General features: G+C 41.4%; 1 protein-coding gene across 1 annotated transcript in view; it reads right to left on the reverse strand.

Moving 5' to 3' along the window:
* Positions 1-17,298, reverse strand: part of lrp1bb (low density lipoprotein receptor-related protein 1Bb) — a 410,377-nt gene that overhangs the window by 30,737 nt on the left and 362,342 nt on the right. Inside the window, exons 59-67 of the mRNA XM_035749708.2 lie at positions 16,378-16,559; positions 13,945-14,144; positions 13,519-13,707; positions 13,200-13,348; positions 12,818-12,911; positions 12,335-12,451; positions 11,574-11,693; positions 10,269-10,388; positions 1,209-1,325 (exon numbers count right to left, since the gene is read on the reverse strand). Of these exons, the coding sequence (XP_035605601.1) occupies positions 1,209-1,325; positions 10,269-10,388; positions 11,574-11,693; positions 12,335-12,451; positions 12,818-12,911; positions 13,200-13,348; positions 13,519-13,707; positions 13,945-14,144; positions 16,378-16,559 (1,288 nt within the window). The remainder of the gene's footprint in view (positions 1-1,208; positions 1,326-10,268; positions 10,389-11,573; positions 11,694-12,334; positions 12,452-12,817; positions 12,912-13,199; positions 13,349-13,518; positions 13,708-13,944; positions 14,145-16,377; positions 16,560-17,298) is intronic.

A 17,298-nucleotide genomic window follows, 5' to 3' on the forward strand; every position in this document is an offset into this window, starting at 1 on the left:
TGAATAATTTAAAAAAGGCATATACAGTTGAAGTCGGAAGTTTACATCCACTTAGGTTGGAGTCATTAAAACTCGTTTTTCAACCAATCCACAAATTTCTTGTTAACAAACTATAGTTTTGGCAAGTCGGTTAGGACATCTACTTTGTGCATGACACAAGTCATTTTTCCAACAATTGTTTACAGACAGATTATTTCACTTATAATTCACTGTATCACAATTCCAGTGGGTCAGAAGTTTACATACACTAATTTGACTGTGCCTTTAAACAGCTTGGAAAATTCCAGAAAATTATGTCATGGCTTTAGAAGCTTCTGATAGGCTAATTGACATAATTTGAGTCAATTGGAGGTGTACCTGTGGATGCATTTCAAGGCCCACCTTCAAAGTCGGTGCCTCTTTGCTTGACATCATGGGAAAATCTAAAGAAATCAGCCAAGACCTGAGAAAAACTTGTAGTCTGGTTCATCCTTGGGAGTAATTTCCAAATGCCTGAAGGTACCACGTTCATCGGTACAAACAATGGTACACAATAGTAACTGACCTAAGACAGGGCATTGTTACTAGGATTAAATGTCAGGAATTGTGAAAATATGAGTTTAAATGTATTTGGCTAAGGTGTATGTAAACTTCTGACTTCAACTGTATGTATGGCCTTATTCACGAGTGTCGATGGAAAGTTTTTTGGCACATAACAAAAACATGAATACATGCTAACAATAGCTAGTTAACTAGAGGCTAAAATATATGTTTTGAATTGGCTACCTAGTTATTAGTCTGTTCTCTATCATATTTGATAGGCTAGGCCTACTTGCTGCTGCAATGTCCAACTGTCTCTCTGTCCTTTAGCAATGGCCCACTTGTCTTGCACACATGCAGGTGACGCACGCAAACAGAGCCGCGCAAGAGTGTCATTCAGATCCTGGCTGATTGATAAAACTTTTTATTTATAACTGTGGCTAAATAAATTACATTAACAGAAATTATAAAAGGAATTTTCATAAAATCCTTCAAATTTGGTCAAATTGATCATTTTCCAAAACTTTTCCAGGCCTGGAAAATACTATTTGAAAATACTATACTACTTTTCCATGATTTTCATGACCGTACAAACCCCAGTTGGCCTGTACGACGTCAAGAGCATATATAAGTTGCTAAAAGCTAGGAGGGAGCTAAGAAAGTAGAGCAGCAGACATAGGTGTACTCACTGCAGTTCTGCTCATCTGAGTTGTCTCCACAGTCGTTCTGGCTGTCACACCTCCAGTGGTCCGGGATGCAGTTGTTATTTTCACAGCGGAATTCATGAGGTCCGCAGGTCTTTTCATCTTTTTTACATCAGGAAACAAACAAACCGACAGATGCAAATGTCTTCAAAGAGCATGAATATTAATGGTGGAGCTATCATATTTCTATGTGTAATCATCATTTCCTCAGGGTTTCCTCGTAGTGCAAGGCTGACACCAAGTTCAAAACATCCCTCGTACTCGAGAGACACTAACACAGTTTAAGATGAAATACCTGACTGTGCTGCCAATGGCTTAGATCTCCTAACAGAATCTATGACAACAACTTTGCAATATTAAACACCTTTCCTTAAGACCCCACAAAATATTTGCATTTTTTTTGTTGATAAAATGATGTCTTCCTAAGATTGGTGATAGAGATAGTGTTACCTCCCTCCCTGTGAGACTAAGGCAGAAACTAAAATAAGTGTCACGTCCTGACCTTAGTTATCTTTGTTTTCTTTATTGTTTTGGTTAGGTCAGGGTGTGACGAGGGTGGAATGTGTGTTTCTGTCTTGTCTAGGGTTTTTGTACATCTATGGAGTTTTGGTATTTCTAAGTAAATGTAGGTCTATGGTGGCCTGAATTGGTTCCCAATCAGAGGCAGCTGTTTATCGTTGTCTCTGATTGGGGATCCTATTTAGGTTGCCATTTTCCAGTTTGGTTTTGTGGGTTATTGTCTATGTGTAGTTGCATGTCAGCACTCTCGTGTTATATAGCTTCACGTTCGTTTTGTTATTTTGTTAGTGTTCTTAGTTTAATAAAGAAGAATGTATTCATATCACGCTGCGCCTTGGTCTCCTCGTTATGACGAACGTGACAATAAGAGTGAGGTCATTTTTGATTATGTCATCCAATAGCTCACTGACCTGATGATGAAAATAATTATGGCCTCTAATCCTTCAAGCTGCATACCCTATTCCAACGAAACTACTGAAAGAGCTGCTTCCTGTGCTTGGCCCTCCTATGTTGAACATAATAAACGGCTCTCTATCTACCGGATGTGTACCAAACTCAACTCAAAGTGGCAGTAATAAAGCCTCTCTTGAAAAAGCCAAACCTTGACCTTGAAAATATTAAAAACTATCGGCCTATATCGAATCCTCCATTCCTCTCAAATTTAGAAAAAGCTGTTGCGCAGCAACTCACTGCCCTCCTGAAGACAAACAATGTATACGAAATGCTCCAGTCTTGTTTTACACCCCATCATAGCACTGAGACTGCACTTGTGAAGGTGGTAAATGACCTTTTAATGGTGTCAGACCGAGGCTCTGCATCTGTGCTCTTAGACCTTAGTGCTGCTTTTGATACCATCGATCACCACATTCTTTTGGAGAGATTGAAAACCCAAATTGGTCTACACCGACAAGTTCTGGCCTGGTTTAGATATTATCTGTCGGAAAGATATCAGTTTGTCTCTGTGAATGGTTTGTCCTCTGACAAATCAACTCTCAATTTCGGTGTTCCTCAAGGTTCCGTTTTAGGACCACTATTGTTTTCACTATATATTTCACCTCTTAGGGATGTCATTCGAAAACATAATGTTAACTTTCACTGCTATGCAGATGACACACATCTGTACATTTCAATGAAACATGTTGAAGCCCCAAAATTGCCCTCGCTAGAAACCTGTGTTTCAGACATAAGGAAGTGGATGGCTAAATACACTTCAGTTAGTGCTAAATACGGCTGCAAGGAATCCTGACAAGAACCAAATAATTTGACCATATTACTCCAGTGCTAGCCTCCCTACACTGGCATCCTGTTAAGGTAAGGGCTGATTTCAAGGTTTTACTGCTAACCTACAAAGCATTACATGGGATTGCTCCTACCTATCTTTCTGATTTGGTCCTGCCGTACATACCTACACGTACGCTATGGTCACAAGACGCAGGCCTCCTAATTGTCCCTAGAATTTCTAAGCAAACTGCTGGAGGCAGGGCCTTCTTCTATAGAGCTCCATTTTTATGGAATGGTCTGCCTACCCATGTGAGAGACGCAGACTCGGTCTCAACCTTTGTCTTTACTGAAGACTCATCTCTTCAGTGGATCATATGATTTGAGTGTAGTCTGGCCCAGGAGTGTGAAGGTGAACGAAAAGGCTCTGGAGCAACGAACCGCCCTTGCTGTCTCTGCCTGGCCGTTCCCCTCTCTCCACTGGGATTCTCTGCCTCTAACCCTATTACAGGGGCTGAGTCACTGGCTTACTGGTGCTATTTCATGCCGTCCCTAGGAGGGGTGCGTCACTTGAGTGGGTTGAGTCACTGACGTGATCTTCCTGTCTGGGTTGGCGCCCCCCCTTGGGTTGTGCCGTGGCGGAGATCTTTGTGGGCTATACTCTGCCTTGTTTCAGGATGGTAAGTTGGTGGTTGAAGATATCCCTCTAGTGGTGTGCTTTGGCAAAGTGGGTGGGGTTATATCCTTCCTGTTTGGCACTGTCCGGGGGTATCATCAGATGGGGCCACAGTGTCTCCTGACCCCTCCTGTCTCAGCATCCAGTATGTATGCTGCAGTAGTTTGTGTCGGGGGCTAGGGTCAGTTTGTTATCTGAGTGACTTCTCCTGTCTTATCCGGTGTCCTGTGTGAATTTAAGTATGCTCGCTCTAATTCTCTCTTTCTGTCTCTCTCTCGGAGGACCTGAGCCTTAGGAACATGCCTCAGGACTACCTAGGAACGCGAAGTGAGGCGGCCATCTCTGTTGGTGCCGGAAGGGTATAATACCTGGCATGATGACTCCTTGCTGTCCCCAGTACACCTGGCCGTGCTGCTGCTCCAGTATCAACTGTTCTGCCCGCGGCTATGGAACCCTGACCTGTTCACCGGCCGTGCTACCTGTCCCAGACCTGCTGTTTTCAACTCTCTAGAGACAACAGGAGCGGTAGAGATACTCTGAATGATCGGCTATGAAAAGCTAACTGACATTTACTCCTGAGGTGCTGACTTGCTGCACCCTCGACAACTACTGTGATTATTATTTGACCATGCTGGTCATTTATGAACATTTGAACATCTTGGCCATGTTCTGTTAAAATCTCCACCCGGCACAGCCAGAAGAGGACTGGCCACCCCTCATAGCCTGGTTCCTCTCTAGGTTTGTTCCTAGGTTTTGGCCTTTCTAGGGAGTTTTTCCTAGCCACCGTGCTTCTATACCTGCATTGCTTGCTGTTTGGGGTTTTAGTCTGGGGTTCTGTATCAGCTGATGTAAGAAGGGCTATATAAATGCATTTGATTTTATCTTAATTGCCTACATTTTTTGCTATGTTATAAATATACATGTAATGTATTCATCTCAAAAGGTGATACAGAGGGTTCTGTTTCCTAAAACCAGGAGACAAAAAACACCTTTCAAACTTATATGTATATAAAAAATATGTATATCTAAATTCCACATAATGGCTTTCAAAGTCACAGCCAAGTCTCTTTTTTAACTACATTTATACATAAGTAGTTAGGGAACAGTATAACAATACTCACGTAGAGGGTTAGGTATCAGAAGGAGATGGTGACAGGTGTGGCAGGATGCTGTCAGTCTTTATATGATATACAGCACGAGTCAAAAGTTTGAACACACCTACTCATTCAGGGCTTTTCTTTATTTTATTTTGTACTATTTTCCACATTGTAGAACAATAGTGAAGACATCAAAAGTATGAAATAACACATATGGAATCATGCAGCAACCAAAAAAGTGTCAACCAAATCAAAATATATTTTGTATTTGAGATTCTTCAAAGTAGCCACCCTTTGCCTTGATCATAGTTTTGCACACTCTTGGCACTCTCAACCAGCTTCATGTGGTAGTCGCCTGGAATGCATTTAAATTAACAGGTGTGCTTTGTTAAAGGATAATTTATGTAATTTCTTTCCTTCTTAATGTGTTTGAGTTGTGTTGTGACAAGGTAGCGGTGGTGTACAGAAGACAGCCCTATTTGGTAAAAGACCAAGTTAAGAACAGCTTAAATAAGCAAAGAGAAACGACAGTCCATCATTACTTTAAGACATGAAGGCCAATGTGGAAAATTTCAAGAACTTTTAAAGTTTCTTCAAGTGCAGTCGCAAAAACCATCAAGCGTTATGATGAAACTTGCTCTCATGAGGACCTTCACAGGAAAGGAAGACCAAGAGTTACCTTTTCCAGAGGATAAGTTCATTAGAGTTACCAGTCTCCGAAATTGCAGCCCAAATAAATGCTTCACAGAGTTCAAGTAGTAGACATCTCAACATCAACTGTACAGAGGAGACTGCGTGAATCAGGCCTTCAAGGTCAAATTCCGGCAAAGAAAACACTACTAAAGGACACCAATAATAAGAAGAGACTTGCTTGGGCCAAGAAACACGAGCAATGGACATAGAACGGTGGAAATCTGTCCTTTGGTCTGATGAGTCCAAATTTGAGCTTTTTGGTTCCATCTGCCGTGTCTTTGTGAGACGCAGAGTAGGTGTACAGCTTATCTCCGCATCAGTAGTTCCCACCGTGAATTATGAAGGAGGTGGTGTGATGGTGTGGGGGTGCTTTGTTGACACTGTCGTGATTTATTTAGAATTCAAGGCACATTTAACCAGCATGGATACCACAGTATTTTGCATTGATACGCCATCCCATCTGGTTTGCGCTAAGTGAGACTATGATTTGTTTTCAACAGAACAATGACCAAACACACCTCCAGGCTGTGTAAGGGCTATTTGACCAAGAAGGAGAGTGATGGAGTGCTGCATCAGATGAATCACCCAACGTCAACCCAATTGAGATGGTTCGGGATGAGTTGAACCACAGACTGAAGGAAATGCAGCCAACAAGTGCTCAGCATATATGGAAACTCCTTCAAAACTGTTGGAAAAGCATTCCAGGTGAAGCTGGTTGAGAGAATGTCATCAAGGCAAAGGGTGGCTACTTTTAAGAATCTCAAATATAGAATATATTTTGATTTGTTAAACACTTTTTTGGTTACTACGTGATTCCATATAGTATGTGTTATTTCATAGTTTTGATGTCTTCACTATTATCCTACAATGTAGGAAATAGTAAAAAGAAAACACCCTGGAATGAGTAGGTGTGTCCAAACTTTTGACTGGTACTGTATATATTGTATTATTATTATTTCAGTGTCATACTCAAATTGGTGCCCAGCCCACATTATAAGAAACAATTTCTTAGTCTTAGCACGCACGCACACACGCACACACGCACACACACAATCAAATGTCAGTTCAAATATATCATCATCTTTGAAAATATATGACTATTTTGAGTAGTACACCTGTTCTTTATTTACTTTTGAGCACTTTTTCAACTTTGGCACAGGATCGATTTGTGTCTGAGTGTACTGAAATATCTTGAAAAAAATGCCACTTGATGAAGAGTAACAGCAACTCAGAAGCATAGATAACAATCACAGGGAAATCAATGTAAGGAGGGAGCTGCAGGGAAGTGACATGCCATTATAAAACATCCTGATGATAGCTTTTTCAGATGTCACTCAAATGAATTTCTGTTGAGATTGGCATGCTGATAACACCCACCAGACACACCAGGGTTTCCCGGCTAACGGATGAATTAAAAGCCAATAAATACAATTGTAGCTGGCCAAATTGTCCGGGGCTACATATCATTCATCCTAATTTCGTGCTCCAGCACCATTCTCTCAGTCCTTGGCCTTATGCGCCTGATACTGAGGAGAGAGAGAGAGAAGCCTTGGGATACTGGTGATAGCGAAGATGGAGGCCTATTTCATTGAAGTAAAATGAAAGTTAGAAAGTATGCCTATAGTGAAAAGCCTACCAGGAGAATGTCCTCCTCATGGACAAGTTTTTAATATTGTAGCGGACGTAAATGGGAAGAATGTTAGCGCGTCCAAATGCAGGCCACTGTGCAACTCCCTATTCAGGTAAGAGGCAACTTTGGAACTGTTTTTTTTCTTCTTCTCTTATTTATAATCATTTTATCATAATTATTACTGTATATCATTGTTATTACTGTAGGCATATTTATTAATCCAAACCAGTTCTTTAAATATGCTAAACGTGTTTTGGTTTATTCTGTTGAGACATTTTCGGCGGCTAAATTAAGTTTGATCTCTCTCTTTAATAGTGTGCTCCATATTTAGTTTAAGATATAAGTAGGTTAAATCAAATCAAAGTTGATTTGTCACGTGCGCCGAATACAACAGGTTTCAAAGATGATGACGTTACAGTGAAATGCTTACTTACAGGCTCTAACCAATGGTGCGGGAAAAAAAGGTATGTGTGTGTGTGTGTGGGGAAGTAAAGAAATAAAACAGTAAAAATACATTTGAAAAAAATAGTAGCAAAGCTATATACAGACACTGGTTAGTCAGGCTTATTGAGGTAGTATGTTCTTGTAGGTATCGTTAAAGTGACTATGCATATATGATGAACAGAGAGTAGCAGAAGCATAAAAGAGGGGTTGGGGGGTGGGACACTATGCAAATTGTCCGGGTAACCATTTGGTTACCTGTTCAGGAGTCTTATGGCTTGGGGGTAGAAACTGTTGAGAAGCCTTTTTGTTCTAGACTTGGCACTCCGGTACTGCTTGCCATGCGGTAGCAGAGAGAACAGTCTATGACTGGGGTGGCTGGGGTCTTTGCAAATTTTTAAGGCCTTCCTCTAACACTGCCTGGTATAGAGGTCCTGGATCGCAGGCAGCTTTGCCACAGTGATGTACTGGGCCATACGCACTACCCTCTGAAGTGCCTTGCGGTCAGAGACCGAGCAATTGCAGTGATGCAACCAGTCAGGATGCTCTCGATGTTGCAGCTGTAGAACCTTTTGAGGATCTCAGGACCCATGCCAAATCTTTTTAGTTTCCTGAGGGGGAATAGGCTTTGTTGTGCCCTCTTCACGACTGTCTTGGTGTGTTTGGACCAATCTAGTTTGTTGTTGATGTGGACACCAAGGAATTTGAAGCTCTCAACCTGCTCCACTACAGCCCCATCGATGAGAATGGGAACGTGCTCGGTGCTCCTTTTCCTGTAGTCCACAATCATCTCCTTAGTCTTGGTTATGTTGAGGGATAGGTTGTTATTCTGTAAAATACTGTACATATCATTAGCCTATTGCTGTACATTTGTTGGGTATGGTAGGCACTAGCCTTTCTTAGTAATTGCTGCAATACAGCCTGTTCAAAACGTTTGTGAAGTTTTAAACCAGTTCTCAAGTGTTTTGTTTCATTCTGAGCCATTTTCTTTGACCAAATTAAGTTCCAACTGTATTGTCGTGTTAGCCGCAATATAATATCCTACTCATATTTTCTCTATAAATAATGGCTTAACTTACTTTTGATATTAGCCTAATTAAAGTTTAGAAACTTTTGTGGTTTGGTGTGGTGTGGTTATTAGCCCATTATACTGCAGGCCTATGGTACGAAGGTGCTCCAACTGACTTCGAAAGATAAACTTGAAGTGATGCTTGTCTTCATAAAAAATATTCTTATTGAAAATGAATGAATAAGCTTCCTCCTGTAAGCCTATATCTTTATAGCAGAGGCAGTAGGCTAGCCTATCTGACAAGGATAATGAAATATACGTTGGTGTAGTAGCATGTCGTTGGCCATATAGGCCTCTCTCTCTCTCTCTCTGGGACTATGCCTAAGCTTCTCTTCAATTTATATTAATATCATACAGTGGACGCCTAAGCCAACAGTATAGGCCTATGCATGCAATGCCCTGATGTATTTAGTGCTCAATTCCCCGACAGCTGAACCATGAGGTGGACAATTATTATTTTAGGAAAGCAAAAACCAATAAACCAATAGGCTATAAAGTTTTCTAATGCTACACATCGAAACACAAGCAACAGTGTTTTTGTCATTTGTTCTAGGCTATTTTTAAGGACACGTAAATGTCCCTCATTGTTTGATAGCACTGGCTGCATGGGGTGAACACCCTAATGGGTTATGCACCCAATGCATATGGATGACCGGTACATTTCTTAAAATGCCCGATAAATTAAAATCTTCCCGGTCATTTGACCTGACGGAAACCCTGACACACACACACACTCGCTCAAAACCTTTGAAGTTATTTTTGTCTCAGATTGTCCAATTGAGTCAATTGGTTGAGCCAATTAACAAAGAAAGAACAGGTAAAGAGAACTAGTAATGGAAGAATGAGATTTAAAAACATCTCAAGGACAATGGTTTAGGAGTATGATTTCACTATCCTAATTATCCTCCATATCGCACTCAATTGTTAACTGAACAGCATTTAGGAAATTAATTAAAATGTTACAACTTCTAAAAGAGATCTCTTTAGTTAGCGGCAATTAGTAGCTTATAGCTTGTTTTGAACATCAGAAGAGTTAGTATCAAACAAAACAACCAATACTTTGAGTGAAGAAACAATTGATCTTGAGCTGATCGAATTTCCCAAAGATTATGGCAGCCTATCTATCCACTCAAATAACCATTGGACTGAGATGAAGATGAAAACAGCCTTAAAAGACAGAACACTTTCTAACTGCACAAAGGCCCAAGAAGGAATTTCATGTGGAACCTTGATCTCTTTCTTCTAGATGTGAGCAGAGCTAAAAATCATTGAAAGCCTAATCCAGAGGAAGAAGTTGACTTAAAAGTAGAACAACACAGCTCTGTGACTTCCTAGCTTCACAGTTTCAAGTCATGACCGGTGGGAAAGATAGTTGCATGAGGTTGGAAAGTATCTCTACCACTAAAAATACCCTGAAAATAATACTCTAAACTATTTGTGGGAGTCAAAACACTAAAGACTATAATGCGCTAACTATCCAATGTGATGTCTGCTGTTTTGGTGCCATACACACTACTGAACAGTCTGACATCCAGTGCTGATAAACTACCAGTCTTTATGGCTGCTTCAACTCAATCAGTACAGAGCAGATTAGAATGAACCCATGCGTACAATTAATTCATTTCCTAATCACAATTTCAACCAAGGAGCAATAAAACTATAGCACTGGTTTGATTTATGATTTTAACGCTCCCCCACTCACCACAATTAGCCTCGTCTGACCCGTCTGTGCAGTCCGGGTCCTCATCACATACCCACAGCTTGGAGATGCAGTGCATGGAGGCCTTGCACTGGAACTGATCTGGGGAACAGGTGCTCTCCGCTGTGGAGAGGAGGGGGTCCAGGTTTACACCAGGCCAAATCAAATCAAATTTTATACAACTGCTGTAGACTTTACCGTGAAATGCTTGTGGGGAAGGGAGAGCAATAGGGGATGGGAGAGCAATAGGGGATGGGAGAGTGATGGAGAGAGAGATAGGGAGATGGAGAGAGGACAGACATAAGGAGTAAGAGGTGAGCAAACAGCCCAAAAGCCTTGAACACATGGATTAATAACTATAATTTACAGAGGCAGGAACATGCTGTGTTAATAACATGTATTACTATACCTTACAGCTGGAATCATCAGCCTCTGATTTAGAAATAACTGACTTGCAAACAGGTTAACACAATAAACAGATCAACCCAAATATCTGCAGTCTAGAAACACCCAAGTCAGTTTAAAAGTCAGATAACCATCCATGTCAATGGTTTCCATGTGTTTGATGCCATTCCATTTTCACTGTTCCAGACATTATTATGAGCTGTGCTACCCTTCGCAGCCTCCTGTGATTGGCACAGTGTTCCTGATAAGATCTAATACATTTACAAATGTACATCTACAGTCTGATTAAGAGTGAGAATGCCTACGAGTCCTACAGTGTATTGCGATGGCTGAAGTAATTATACAGCTCTCCTTAATAAAAGCTTTAAAAAAAAAAATTATACTGATTTTCACTCCATAATGACTCTCACTCCATCTTGAAATCACAGGCAAGCAAAACAAATGTAGCAACCCACAGACATTTTGTCAGAGGTATAACCTTACTGCTGATAGCTAGAGTTACCATCAAATAATATAAATACCTATCTCTGTTCTCTCTTTCACTTTCTAATTCAATCATAGCTAATCCTCTCACACAGGGAAATGGCTAAACAAGCATGCCTTTGGAATACCTAATCACTATCTGACTCCCTATTATTTAAGGCAGCACATAAGGGTAGGCTGTCTGAGCTTCACTATAAATTCACCGGTAAGGACCTTTAGGATTATATGTCTCAAACTGTCAGATACCACCTTTACACCTTCACATAAGAATTTCCATCTCATTCTTGTTGAACTGCTGGCAAATTTTTTTTTTAAAAAGAAGAAAATAATCCCATAGAAGTAGTCTAGCCTAAATTAAAAAGTAATCCTCAAGATTCCTAAAACAATCCCTCTGCTAGTAATTTAGAAGGTTCTTCTTACGACAGTCTGTCTCATCCTCTCCGTCTCCACAGTCGTCCTGTCCATTGCAGCGGAGGTTTAGAGGGATACACTTCTGTTTCCGGGTGCATTTGAACTGCCCTGACAGACATATGTACGTCTCTGAAAGATAAAATAGAGGAGAAGAGGTATAACCAAGTGTCCACTTAGGATGAAAATCATCCATCAACGAAAACATGTAGGACAAAAGGCTGCATCACCTTAATATAAAGTGAAGTTGTTGGCTTAGCAAAGAACCTAATAAAAAATAACAATGCTTTGAAATCAAAGCACATCCACACATGGGCTTGTTATTGTGACATAAATCCATACTTGTTCTTTTTTTGTATTGCAGCAACATGTCTTGAAAAGGTATCAAGCGGTAAGAAAGGTATGAAGCTGCTGGGTAACGTATTGTTTGATTTTCCATCTGAACATCAACAGGTTCAGTGTGAAAGTCAGTAACAACTACAGTCTTCTTTAATGGACATGCTATTGTGGCCAGATACCAGACGTATGTTTTTGTGTTGAAGCAAGATGTATTGAAAGGCATCATTAAAGGTATAAAGCTGCTTGAAGACGTATTGTTTATCTTCTATTCCCCCCGAACATCAACGGATAACAGACTCCAACAGATAGACTCAGTGTGGACAGTAACAACAATAGAAATATTATTCCTAGAACTGGGAAGCCCCTTAGACCATGGGAATTTGACTTCACCAATCTTCGTGAATGGGGATGCATGTTCCAGTCTTCCTCCTTACCACAGTTAGCCTCATCTGAGTTGTCTCCACAGTCGTTCTCTCCATCACAGATGAAGGGAGGAAGAGCACAGAGGCCAGTGCCACACTGGAACCGACCAGGCTGACATTTGAATTCAGCTGCATGAAAATTAGCAATGTTATCTCAGAGAATGCAAAGCCAGCCAATTAAAGTACTTGTACGCTGAACATTATGTATGCTCACGTATTATGATAAACTACACATTCGTAATAAAAAATATAATTCATGACAATGTAAAACAGTTCTTGCATTTCTGAAAAGCATGTGTAAACATGCATTTAATACAAGTTCTAAAGTTAACTTCAAAACGCAGAATATTATTTCAAATATTCTCAGATCACAGCAAAAATGTTTAATAAAAAAAAAGTAGTTTCCAAGGCTGACTGACTTTGGCCTATCATACCAGGATTCCCAGTAAGTCCAGTAATGCATAGTTTGTATAAATTGGAAAACATGGTACTCACGACAGTCAGCAGGCTCGTCTGAGCCATCACCACAGTCATCAACAGTGTCACACTTCCACCAGAAAGGAATGCACTCGTCGGTCCCGCAGCGGAACTACAGAACACACAAATTAATCAGACAGAATTCTAACTCAACACAAAAAATGGATTCTAGCTTTCCATTCGAGTTGTTCAAAGCATAACAAAGCAACACTACTATTTTCATGGGACTTAAGCTATAGAAGCAAGGCAGGAAAGAAGAGAGAGTGTGATATAAACAAAGAGAAAAAGCATGAAACAACAGATCGGCCTTAGGGAAAACCCAGAATATAATAACAAACTGGAAAAGAGTTACCATATTATCTACAAGTGCCGAGGAGAGTGTGAGGGACTAGGCACTGACCTGACTTGCAGTGCAGTTGGAGAGGCAGGTTTTATTATCAGCGGCGAGGTAGAAATTAGTTGGACAAGCACACTTGTGTTCCCCGCTGGGGGAGAGGAGACACAAGTGGCTACATCCTCCATTGGCCACCTGACACTGGTGCTTGGGCACTGCAGAGGGCAGAGGAAAGAGGGGGGGCAAGACCAAAAGTACAACATCATTAAACTGAACAGTAGCCACATTCTTAATATCATACCCTATATAATTACATCCTATATAATAATAGCATAACCATGGGCTGGCAGATGAGGGGACTGCTTGGCTGGGTGGGTTACTCTACCTTCAGGTTGGCGTAGTGAATGGTAAATCTTAACAGACTTGATGGCTTGCCAGGAGTTAAGCAGCTCTATCCCCTGGGCCCCAGTTGTTTTATGTGCCCTTCGGAGTGATTTGGATTTCCCATCCGTCCAGTAGACAAAGTCCTCAAACAGTGTCAGACCCATCACACCTTGGATGTGGTCATAAGACACTGGGAAGAGACACAATACAGGCAAAAGAGAATCGCCATTAGTGGATGAGCATGCAGCATGACAGCAGATCTGTCAACAAATGATCAGCAGTGTGTTGTAACCAGACCTGTGTTTAAACATATTAGTTTTCTTTCAAATACTTTCAATACTTCAAATACTTCCATTATTCTCCAATTTGTTTTGAGGAGGTGAGGAGAGAGGATGCAGGGAAATGTAGCCATTGTATTCTGCCTCACCTTTGTGTCTCTGGGAGCCCTCCATGTTGGCAAACAGAATATGGTTGTCGTCAGCCCAGTACAGCCTCTTGTTTGTGTAATCTATAGTGAGGGCAGTTGGGCTATAGATCTCCTTGTCGATGATAACGACCTGCCCACGGCCATCCATGCCCACACGACCAATATAAGGGGACTCACAGCAGTCCACCCAGAACACATACCTACACAGGGAGGAATGTGGCGAGGTCTTAGATGTCACTAACAGAACATTTTAAAAACAGTAGGTTAAATGTTAGCAAAAGTTAGTTGCGTTAGGACCTAGGATCAAGGGAGACACTCAAGTTTTATAATACTAAATCTCTTGACACATTGATGAAAATAGTCATGGCCTCTAAACCTTCAAGCTGCATACTGGACCCTATTCCAACTAAACTACCGAAAGAGCTGCTTCCTGTGCTTGGCCCTCCTATGTTGGACATAATAAACAGCTTCCTATCCACCGGATGTGTACCAAACTCACTCAAAGTGGCAGTAATAAAGCCTCTCTTGAAAAAGCCAAACCTTGACCCAGAAAATATAAAAAACTATCGACCTATATTGAATCTCCCATTCCTCTCAATTTTTTGGGGGAAAAAGCTGCAACTCACTGCCTTCCTAAAGACAAACAATGTATATGAAACACTTCAGTCTGGTTTTAGACTGAGACTGCACTTGTGAAGGTGTAAATGACCTTTTTATGGCATCAGACCAAGGCTCTGCATATGTTCTCGTGCTCTTAGACCTTAGTGCTGCTTTGATACCATCGATCACCACATTCTTTTAGAGAGATTGGAAACCCAAATTGGTCAACACAGACAAGTTCTGGCCTGGTTTAGATCTTATCTGTCTGAAAGATATCAGTTTGTTTCTGTGGATGGTTTGTCCTCTGACAAATCAACTGTTAATTTCAGTGTTCCTCAAGGCTCTGTTTTAGGACCACTATTGTTTTCACTATATATTTTACCTCTTGGTGATGTCATTCGGAAACATGATGTTAACTTTCACTGCCATGTGGACGACACACACCTGTACATTTCGATGAATCAAGGTGAAGCCCCAAAATTGCCCTCCCTGGAAGCCTGTGTTTCAGACATAAGAAGTGGATGGCGGCAAATGTTCTACTGTTAAACTCGGACAAAACAGAGATGCTAGTTCTAGGTCCCAAGAAACAAAGAGATATTCTGTTGAATCTAACAATTAATCTTGATTGTTGTACAGTCATCTCAAATAAAACTGTGAAGGACCTCGGCATTACCCTGATCTCTCTTTTGACAAACATATCAAGACTGTTTCAAGGACAGCTTTTTTCCATCTACGTAACATTGCAAAAATCAGAAACTTTCTGTCCAAAAATTATGCAGAAAAATGTATCCATGCTTTTGTCACTACTGCAATGCTCTACTTTCCGGCTACCCGGATAAAGCACTAAATAAACTTCAGTTAGTGCTAAACATGGCTGCTAGAATCTTGACCCCCCAAAATTATCCTATTACTCCAGAGCTAGCCTCTCTACACTGGCTTCCTGTTAAGGCTTGGGCTGATTTCAAGGTTTACTGCTAACCTACAAAGCATTACATGGGCTTGCTCCTACTTATCTTTCCGATTTGGTCCTGCCGTACATACCTACATGTACGATACGGTCACAAGACGCAGGCCTCCTTACTGTCCCTAGAATTTCTAAGCAAAGAGCTGGAGGTAGAGCTTTCTCCTATAGAGCTCTATTTTTATGGAATAGTCTACTTATCCATGTGAGAGACGCAGACTCGGTCTCGACCTTTAAGTCTTTATTGAAGACTCATCTCTTCAGTGGGTCCTATGATTGAGTGTAGTCTGGCCCAGGAGTGTGAAGGTGAATGGAAAGGCACTGGAGCAACGAACCACCGTTGCTGTCTCTGCCTGACCGGTTCCCATCTCTTCACTGGGATTCTCTGCCTCAAACCCTATTACAGGGGCCGAGTCACTGGCTTACTGGTGCTCTTCCATGCCGTCCCTAGGAGGGGTGCGTCACTTGAGTGGGTTGAGTCACTGACGTGATCTTCCTGTCTGGGCCCCCCGGGTTTGTGCCGTGGGGGAGATCTTCATGGGCTATACTCGGCCTTGTCTCAGGATGGTAAGTTGGTGGTTGAAGATATCCCTCTAGTGGTGTGGGGGCTGTGCTTTGGTAAAGTGGGTGGGATTATCGTCAGACGGGGCCACAGTGTCTCCCGAACCCCCCCACTATTTATGTTGCAATAGTCTCTCTCTCTCTCTGTGTCTGTCTGTCTGTCTGTCTGTCTGTCTGTCTGTCTGTCTGTCTGTGTCTCTGTCTCTCTCCTGTTCTGCCTGCGGCTGTACCCTGACTGTGGATCCAGGGCTAGGTCAGTGGGGTTAGGGTAAGAGGTCAGAGGATAGAGGTCAAAGTGTCTGATAGAGTACCCTGACTGTGGATCCAGGGCCAGGTCAGTGGGGTTCCTGATACCAGTGCTGACCAGGACAGAGGGGTACAGGCCGTTAGCTTTAGACACCTCCAGGCTCTTCCTCTCGATGTCACACCAGTACAGGTTCTTCCCTATCCAGTCCAGGGCCAGCGCACTGGGGACGGCTGTACGATGGACTATCTGGTGAAAAGGAGAGGGGGGTATAAACAACTAGCAGAGACAATGACAACAACAAACTAAACACTCATTTTATGATTAATGCCTGAAACAAGTGAAAAACCTAATCTTAATGATGGTAGAATCCTACAGTAACTCAGTCAATGACTCTCATTTTAGGCAGCTTTTGAATTAGCAAACCAGTTGTTTTGAATAAACAAACATAGTGCCAGCTGGCACATGAAACTGGTACTTTGAAACACTATTTAAAACCCAAAAACACCCATGCAATCTGCCATTAAAGGACATGATGCACTTTGAGGTCTGCTTTATCATCATTTGCAAGAGAAATATAGCCTTGCCAAGGCGACTAGGCTGAATTTTAAGCAGTCATTTAGACTAAACTGGAGCTTTAAATAGTCTCCAAAATGTAACAGATTTTGTTTTCCATCAGAAAAGGGCGCTCCGAAGAAGGTAAAAAGACAGAGGGAGAAAGTGGTTAATATTCAACACATTAAGTAGAGCCTGTGATATTCTGCTAGCACCTCTATTCTTGTTGCATTGATTTAAAAGGTCATCAACTGTCAAAATAATGTTTTTCATGAAATTGGATAATGTTTAAATGAAACCAGATCAAAGGATGATGACCAAAGTCTGAAAAAATGACTGTTACTTCTACATTGATAAAGTTTGATCATAAAGTTAGTCGTCCCCTCCCCATGTCAAACACTTTGATTTATGATTAAGGGAACAAGGTAACATC

Source organism: Oncorhynchus keta, chromosome 34 (assembly GCF_023373465.1).
Source record: "Oncorhynchus keta strain PuntledgeMale-10-30-2019 chromosome 34, Oket_V2, whole genome shotgun sequence".
Taxonomy (NCBI): Eukaryota; Metazoa; Chordata; class Actinopteri; order Salmoniformes; family Salmonidae; genus Oncorhynchus; species Oncorhynchus keta.